Consider the following 9995-nt stretch of genomic DNA (forward strand, 5'->3'; position numbering starts at 1 on the left):
TTTATATTCATGATAAAATAAGAACAATAACGACCGATCACCTGCCAGACATAAATTTTAATTGATCCTCCGAAACATGCTCACGCGACATACATATAGTTACTAATTGTACCATTGCCGATTACCGACTCGAAATATAACGAATATACGACATTTTTAATAAATTATTTTGAAGATTGCCTGCGCCTCGTTTTCTTTACAAAATACACTCACTCCACCGTCCTCAATTATACTACAAAGCATCTTTCCTAAAAACTGATTTATTATTGATTTTTCGATCATTATTAATTCCAATAATAATCTCTTTATTATTATAGTAATTTGTATTATAGTAATTTGATATACATTTTATGCGTTTACACATCAAATATGAAAACCATTTAAAAAAATCTTTAAAATTAAAAACATTCTAAGTTTTCATGACAGAAAAATTAATCTGACATTAAATTAATCTTAAATTAATCTGACATTAAATTAAATTAATAGACATTAAATTAAATTAATCTCGCTATTACCTCCTAAATGGTAAATTATCAATATATTTTCTAAAACTAATATACTATATTAACAATTTTCAAACAAATTTGAATTAGTTTGTTAGAAAATTGATAATGTTTCTAACTTGTGATGTAATTTCGAGAGAGATCAGACTGTTATTATTTACTTTTTTATATGGATTCTTTTTAACGTTTTCGTTATTAAATACTTTGTCAGTTAATGCTAAATATCATAGAAAGTTCGATTTGTAATTCTATGTGCTAAATAATGCGGAACAGTAAAAGAATCATTCTACTTACTGTATATTAATAAATAACTAATTTATAATCTTTTGTAGTTGTTTTAGTTAACTAATTTTAATTATAGATCGATTAAATTACTCGCTTATTTGATCTCTCTACTATTCATAATCTGCATTGCAATTTCCAGATTGGAAAATTAATACTATTAATCTATAGGAACGGGCATTAGAGTTTATTTCATCGTATTTGGATTAATATTAGAACCTATATATATGTTTCGGAAAGTGATGGCAATCGAAATTCTAGGATGAAGTCTGATACTCGAACAACAAAGTTTTTATTTTTTGTTAATAATATAAATAATAATTAAAATAATATAATAATAATTAAAGTAAATGTATAAATATATAATATCACACTAACTACGTTTAATTACAAATTTTTGTATAAAATATAAGACAATTATTATCACATTAAAAAAGTCATCACTCTCTTAAGTATTAATTTTAAAATTAATAAGTTATATTTGTCACTTTAGAGAATAATAAATAAAATTATATTCATTTTTCTTATAGAATTTTTTAATTTTGTTAATTTTTTAATTTTGTTGTTATAATAAGGTTAATTTATATATGTTATATCAATATGTTGATATTATTACTTTATAAATGCCATTGTGATTTAAAGGTATAAATAAGATATTAACCAAAGTATTGACCTATCTTTTAAAAAAAGTACATTCGGTATAGTGAAAATAAGTGAAAAATAAGAGTATTTCACAACTTCAACAAGTACGTATACGTATACGTTTGAAACAATACAAATGATAGCCCTAGTTACAATAGAAAGAATAAAGAATTGGTAAGTGAAAATATGTAAATAGTTAATAAAAAAATGTTACAAATTTTTTTATGCAGATGTCTGTTTTATCCAAAATTAATTAACTTTAAAGATATATAGCAAATATGCTATTCGTTAACTTATGTTTATAGGTTTAAAAACATGTTATAATTAATTAAAAAATAATTTTTTCTTAATCAAAGATCCATTTTATTTGATCGTTTAATCAGTAACTGTATTATTTTCTTTTGATATTGTATACATAAAATAATACAATTTCTCTTTTTTTTTATTAAGATATTTTACTTTTTGTAAAATGCAAAAAAATATATTTATATGTATAATATATTTATAATATATAAAATTAAGTATATATCTTTATAAATATATTGTACGTTGTTTTATAAAGAGCAGTGTTTTACAAAAAATATATATGCATTAAATGTACATTTAAATACCAATTTTTTAAGTAATAATATATATAATATATATTTATAATTGTGTATTATAATATTATTATAATAATATATATAATTTTTTAAGTAGTAATATATATAATGTATTTAAATTATCAAGTATATGATAAAAAAAATTCTGTATTAAGCTTATTCATCACTTCACATATACAAAATATACTTTTTAATATCAATGCGGATATTGAACGAAAGTATATTACATTAGAAATAGATATAACTATGAGAGAAAAGCGAATAAAGCAAGAAGAAATAAAATGAAATAATATAGGTAAAGAAGCGAAGACAGAGGGTTTCACCGAAAAGTAAAGAAGAGAAATAAAGGGATAAGCAAAATTTAAAAATTTTTATAATAATATATGTGCGATAGCTTGTGGACGAGATATGGATGTATGAATGAGTTAAGAACTTTATGTAAATCAAGTCCCCTTCTTGGCTGTAAATACGCTGAAATATAATAAATTTTATTCTATTCTATTTTTTAATATCAATCTTTGTATTTAAATTCTTCAATTTGATTATGACATTTTGGATTTAATGTTTTTACGGACATTTTATATACATAAATCTTCTTAATATTATTTGTCATATGTATTTAAATATATTAACATTTAAAAAAAATCAAAAAGTATAGTCTGTATTAAACGATTTCATCATAATTTCATGAATCCAGTTTGTATACGAAGAAACTCTAGTGAAAACGCCGGGTGTATTGCTAGGACAATATGCATCTCCGTAACTCACAATACCGATTTGAATGTCCATGCCATTTTCCATTACAATGAGTGGGCCACCGCTGTCGCCCTAAAAGTAAAATATCGAATATTAAATATACGAAAAAAAACCGCCAATGTTCAAAAATACCTTCAATTTATTAAAACTAGCTAAAAAATATTTGAGTTGATTCATAGTTATTAAAGTATTTCACTTATAGGTATTTATAGTGATTTATTTTATAGCATTATTTGACTATTTTTTATTATTTTACCTGACAAGCGTCTCGTCCTAATCCTGGTGCCGTGCAAACCTCTTTCTCAGTGATTTGGTACCAGAATTGCCTACATACAGTATTTTTAATAACCGGCAATGCGGCGTACTTAAGTCTTGTCGAAGCTTTGCTATTCGTGTGATCTATTCCCCAACCGATCACAAAAGCAGATTTACCGTCAAAATTTTCTGAATCTTCATAAGCAAGGTTTATCGGTCGAATAGTTCCTAAAATAGAGAAATGTGTATTTAACTATTTTTTAATGTCAATGCTGCGACATTATATTAATATCCATAATATTTTTTAAAGGGAGAACCTGATTTAAAGAGTCAAAATTTTTTATTCTTTTTACTTTAATCAATAATATTACTATAATATTATATAAATAAATAAATTTATTAACAGTTTTTTAACATATTATCTTTATAATGATATGCTTGATTGTAGCATCAAATTATTAAAATGGCTTGTCAATTTAATTCACGATTACTAGAGTAATTTAATTGCGTTTATAGTCCGTAAAAACAATTCGGCGCGCAATTCGAAAGACTACAATATAGTATATATGCAAGTACATATATAGTATATACAGTATAGTATATAATAGTTCAAGATTGAATTATTTAAGCAATAAAGATCCAGCTTCGATCGTTAGGCATTTTAATTTCTATTAATTGTGTTCTCACATATGCAGTTTAAAATAAAGATTCTTAATAATACTACTCTCAGAAAATATAATTGTAAAGTTTTAAATTCGAAATACTTTAGTAGTTACAGTCTTAGAGGAACAGGTACGCGTCACACATGCAGGTATACAGCATGCGTGGTGAAAACATCCATTGTGCTCCACTTCTCGGTTCCTAGCAAGATATTATTGACTTTAGCAGCAGGATTGATAAAGATTAATATTTTTTTTTAAGAGTAAAACATATTGTGTTTCTTCTTGAATATGTTTTTAATGCTTCAAACAGTACTATAACAAATATGCTTTAAACAGTACTATAAAAAAACATATTAAAAACATCAATTAAGCAATATGTTTTGAACTGTTTAAAACACGTTTAAAATATGTTTTTTATCAACCCTGTTTAGTAGATGTTTATTTTCAAAGAGGACACACGCAACTCAAATGAATGTTTTAATTTCATCATTTGGCATCTCGTTCCAAAACACTTATTTCTTGCGCAAAAATTATCGAAATCATTGCCTTCCGCACATGCCTTTGAAGGCTATGAAGGCTATTCTGGAATTGTAAAGATAGTACAGTTGTTGGAAATAAATATAAGCCAACATTATAAAATATTACGACAATTACAATAAGCAGCAAGTTACGAGGCAAGAACGGCGTCGATTAAACAACATGAAAGAGGTACAGCTCGTAGATTGCAACTAATGCGACAAAACAAGTTTTATGAGAAAACGGAAGGTTTGCTGTTTGGGCCTGGAATAACAGATTAACAGTAAGTTGCAAACAAGCACTACTTTTCGATACTAAAAATTTTTTTAACGCGTTTTTCTCGAAATCACTTTTTCAAAATTGGCGTACAAGATTACTTAAAAACTATTCGACTAATCGACCCCTTGTAAGGTTTTTTAGTTATATAATTGTCAACTATCCTAAAGAATTAAAAAATTTTATTAAAAAATTAGTATAAACAATTATTTCTGTATAACCAAATTGAAATTTTTTTATTCAAAATCGTTATTTTTTCTTCAAGATTCCACAATTCTTACAATTTGATACTTTTCTCTTTTTTTTTTAATTCATCGAAGATAAAATATTATCTAATTCAAAAAAATTTTTAGATTTTCTATTTCAGGCAAGAATTACAGGCTTCAAATTGCATGCCAATTTACAACTCCAGTAATAAAGTATAATATTTTTTGATTAATAAATAACTTTTACGATTAACGATTAATAAATAACTTTTTATTATATTAATAAAATTTATAAATTGATTAATATTAAAAACTTTTTATTATTTATTTATTAAAAATTATTTTGTATTCTTCAAATATATAATAAATCACTCCTAATGTTTTGGGAAGATCGACTTCATGGTTTGTTTATAGTAAATTTGCAAAGAAATAGCTATATATCAGCGTTCTAAACCAGATTCCCCCTTAAATCATTTAATGATTTGTCGTATTTTTCAGCATATAAAAATAATAAAAAGAACTAAGTATATATAAATACAATATCATTTTTGTGTAATTATCAAGCATTTCTGCATTTATGAGACTATTTGTTATAAATAAATTGTTTTCGGTTTTCGGATTTTTTCCGTAGAATAATCAAATAACATGGACGTGTAAATAGTTGCAAAAAAAGAAAGGAAGAAAAATATTAACCCAATATTAATATAATACAAGGTACAATTTGATCCCTCATCCATCCAAATATTAGAATCCGTTTTTTTTCACCTATTCAGAGACGTGTTTTGATTCCCACCTTATTTACGTTCAATAAACAACAAGGATGACATAACATCCGGGGAGCACTCAGGTGGGAATACAAACATGTCCAGAATGGTTTAAAAAATCTCTAAAAATTCTTTCAACTTTCTAGAATAAATATTGAAACTTCATTTTGGAAAATAATAAAATGTAGTATAATTTATCATTATCGAAAGAAACTACACGAACAAGAATCACTCGGTCACCAGTGACCCGACCTTGTACGATAAGGATTAATTTAAATATACTTACTGGAGAACGGAATATCACGCGGCATATAAATTAGAGCAATATCGTTCAAGCCCGAACTGTAATGTGGATGTACAAATGCTTGAGTCGCAATCATGGACCCACCGGGACCTTGATAAGTACCGTATCTTATTCCATAAGGGATATTAACGATACCAAAAACTACCAAAAATCTTCGTGGGTATTTTTCCGCACAATGAGCGGCTGTGAGAATCCATCTTTTTGATAAGATTGTGCCTCCGCATTGTCCGACATTTCCGTTACCTAGGATTTGATGTACCACTACCATGTACGGAAAATCTCCGAGTCTTGCATATTGTCCGCCCGCTATTTTAGTTATTTGATCTCCTATCATTTAGAAAAAATTATTTAAATATTGTGTTCTGAATACAATATATATACTACTAAATACTTACCATAATTACTCAGGCCTTTTACGAAATTATAATTAGGTGTATGTGTGTATGCATGGGATTTACTTTGAATATATTGACATATTGTTAATGAAATTAGAAAATGCAAAAATATTTTCACGTTTTTCAAATTCATGATAGATTATTCCGTAAATTTGAGAATGTTATTCCGACAAAACTTTAAAATGTAAGATTCTCAAGAAATATTATTCCAAAAAAAGAAATTTATTTATAATTTGTGTATACAATAATTTGTATAACTTATATGAACTTATATTAGTTTCGGACTTATAACTGTACTATGATTTTGTGTAACTACTTGTAACAAACTCAAGGAACTGTCGCTGCAGTCTAAGAATTTTCCTTTTATAAGACTCGATAAGATGTTTCTACTTTACTGAAAAATTTGAATACTCCTAACATGCTAGGATATCCGTAGGGCATACTTACGCATCTAAATTTTTCGTTTTTACTGTCCGACTAAGACTGGGTTGTTCCATCTTTCGGTAAACTTCAGTTCACTGTCTTACTCTCTTATTCTTTTATGCTGTTACTCTTTTACTCTTTTGTTTATCCAATAGATAAATTCTCCAATAGAAAAAAAACATAGTTTATCTGAAAATGGAACATCGACTCTGAGAATGATAAACCGAGAGTGTATTTAATGTGTATCACAGAATATCTTAAATTCGTTCAAAGTGAATTCTAGGGCGTTATCAGATAGGAATTCTTTGGATTTGCTGAAATACCTAAGCCATGAGTATTCCAAAGTTCTCTAGCTACATGAGTACTCAAAATTTTCGTCGAAACCATTCCATTTTCATCTGAAACATTTTTTTTAATTAATAGTAGTTTCGGAGAAAATTAATTGTGTTACACATATAAGGTAGACCATTTTAATTATATATATATATATATATATAAAATCCTTTTGCAATTCTTTTTTGCGTTGAACAAGATTGCTCATGAAATTAAATTCGTGAAAATTCTGTTCCACATTTGCTTGATTGCATGATATTTATTATCGATGATACTTAGAGATTTCTTTAGACTTGAGATAATATCGTGAATCGTGTATATTTGAATTGATGTTGGAGCGTGCATCAATTCAAACTTTAATAAACATAATTTGATTTTTCATATAAAAACTTCTTCGCAACAGATAATCAGACAAAACATGTATTTCAGAAAACTATATGCTTTTTAAAATAAATTTTAAATATTAATGATATATTAATATCTAAAAAATGTTTTAAAGGCTTTTGAAATTAAAACACAGTAATCATGAACTGCTATTGGCTAAACTTCATCACCATGGTTTATCTCCTAGCTGTTTCCTTTTTCCATTCCTATACCTTAAACCGTTCTCAACGTGCAGCTTATAATTCTCTTCTTATGCTATCCTCTCTTCGCGGTGTATCGTCTAACGTTCCTCAAGATTCCTTTTCTCTTTAGTTATACGTTTACTGATTATCAGCATCATTATCGTTATCGTCGCATCTTTACATATTATTTAAATACCACTAAATCTTTTTATATGAATACGAGCTCCAGTCGCTGTCTCATGTTTCAATTCTCTATTTTCTATCCCTTGTATCCGCATTCTTGGTTTACATGTCAATCCTTCCTGATCTTTTAACCACCCCGTGTCTCAAAATGCAAAGTTGCATAAGTTCGTAAACTGTATCCTTTTTGTCGAGTTCTTTCTATTTCGCAAAAACTTATGATCTCCCATCTTCTCATCCTTTCCTTATTTGATTATATTATTTGATTACATACCAACACATATGTCAAAGATTCATTCTGCATTTGTGTTGCTTAATCTTTAATGTTTTGCATTCTAATACTCAATCTTATCTTCATGATTGTCTTTATTTCATTCATGAGTTTCATTCTTCCTCTATCTAATACCACGCTGCCAATCTCTTCTTTCTTATCCTCTACAATACTTTACATCATTTGACTATGTTTCAGGCTGCGTCTTCTTACGTAGCTGTAAAGTATTTCAAGTCCTTACCCTTCTACATTCGCTCCACTTTTTCTCTTGCCTCTTTCAAGTCTGCTGGCTCTGAATATCGAGTGCGTGATTTGTAGATGTTGTATACAGAAAAAAGACTATTCTTGAATCATACTCATATATAAGTATAGCAAAAATATTGTAATCTTACTTTAAAAATTTTAGTCTTGATTTAATTGAATTTGTTTTGATCCAAGTATTATTTTGCATTCAATTCTATAACTATGCGTACTAATTCCATTTTTTCTTTCTTCGTTATTCTCATCTATAGTATTGCGGCTCTTGTATTTATTATATAATTATTTTTAATACAGTTATTATTATCAATATCTTTATTTCTTTTTCTTTTTGCACATGTTCTAATTAATTTGATGCATTTCTTGTACTACTTATATCTGTTATCAAATTTGTTTGTCAAATTTATATTCTGTTTCTTGTTCCACTTTGCTAATCTACGTATCTATTATTAAATTTGTATTTACTTTCAATCTTATTCTATTTTTATTTTTGCTTCAGATTTAAACTTTTAGATATCCGATTGCTGATGTCTCGCCCGCGTATTGAATACGAATCTTTCTTTCATAGCATTCATACTATTACTATGTTTTGTTTTTACTCATCAATAAAGTTATTTTTACTAATATCTTTTCTTGTTAATCTATGTTTTAATTCATTTAACGAGAAATTCTGAGGAAAGTGAAAATAATTTTTTAGCTAATTATAAAAATTATATTACACGCGTTTTGTGTAAAAAACAAATTCACATTAAAGTCATTATTAATTTATGGTGAGCGTCAAGTCAGCAACAAACCTGACAATGGCATAAAAATATACTTATGTATGTACGCAATTCTTGCACAAACATGCATGAATGCACACATCATTAATATATTTGTAGTTTTATTTCAAGACACGAATCGCAATAAACAAATATGAATGCTTTAAATATAACAACATGACTATACATTAAAATTGTAAGAAGCAGTATTAATATTTATTATATATATTATATATTAGTTGTTGTTATAATTAAATAATTGATTTATAAATATATATTAATAGTTAATTTGTTAATTAAAATAAAATTATTGACTCACAACATTATGATACTTTGCTATTTGAATAATTCCATCTTATATGTTCATTATAGTTAAAAAAAATAGATGAGTCTTTTTTCGAAAAATTAGATTAAAATATTATAAATAAAATTCAAATTTTTAAGTATATATAAATTTCTACAAGACTAATGATTTATGAAATCGATTTTTATCCATTTTCAGTGATTTCCTTTTATTCTTAGTAAACAAACATTTATTTGCATCAAAAGGCAAATGTAAAATCTGTTGTGCAATCAAATCGGTGATCGTGTCAAATCAAATCAAAGTAGAACGCATCAGAGAAGACAGCGACCTGTGCATGAATCATGAACGCATCATAATTTATTTTCAGACAAAGTGACCATCTGTCACGGAAATAAATGCTGGTGAATGCGTCATACGACGTCACTAGAATTCGATCGAAGATAATTTACTGACGAAAGCACATTATTTTGCATTATATGATTCAATGTTGCTATATGTATATTAATGTATATAATATATTTACTATATAGCCATGTTCGTGTATTACTGCCAGTTGACTGTCAGTACTGAAAATCTGTAGTTCCTGTTACGTATACTAAATACTGTACTGGCAATAATATACGAATACACGACCTATACAATGTATACAATAGAAATTTATAAATGAAATTTATAAAATAATTGATCATCTGTCAGATTTAAATTTTTAAATAATACCAAAAAAAACAATTACGGC

At 26.7% G+C, this 9995-nt stretch overlaps 1 protein-coding gene across 1 annotated transcript; it reads right to left on the reverse strand.

Annotated features, from left to right (window-relative positions):
* Window positions 1-2674: 2674 nt before the first annotated feature.
* Window positions 2675-6296, reverse strand: LOC105618677 (venom protease-like). The gene is made up of 4 exons (XM_012200204.1): window positions 6164-6296; window positions 5751-6095; window positions 3042-3268; window positions 2675-2857 (listed from the first exon to the last, which is right to left on the reverse strand). Exons 1-4 carry the CDS (start codon window positions 6294-6296, stop codon window positions 2675-2677), a joined length of 888 nt encoding a protein of 295 aa, XP_012055594.1.
* Between the last annotated feature and the right edge of the window lie 3699 nt (window positions 6297-9995).

This window comes from Atta cephalotes (assembly GCF_000143395.1).
Source record: "Atta cephalotes unplaced genomic scaffold scaffold00018, whole genome shotgun sequence".
In the NCBI taxonomy this organism is placed as follows: domain Eukaryota; kingdom Metazoa; phylum Arthropoda; class Insecta; order Hymenoptera; family Formicidae; genus Atta; species Atta cephalotes.

Excerpts from the sequence above, each read along its gene's own strand:
- LOC105618677 (XM_012200204.1), bottom strand. The coding sequence starts at position 6,296 with ATGAATTTGAAAAACGTGAAAATATTTTTGCATTTTCTAATTTCATTA. Across the intron at positions 3,269-5,750 it reads GCGTGATATTCCGTTCTCCA|GAACTATTCGACCGATAAAC; the intron begins GTAAGTATATTT and ends TCTCTATTTTAG. Across the intron at positions 2,858-3,041 it reads TAGGACGAGACGCTTGTCAG|GGCGACAGCGGTGGCCCACT; the intron begins GTAAAATAATAA and ends TTTTACTTTTAG.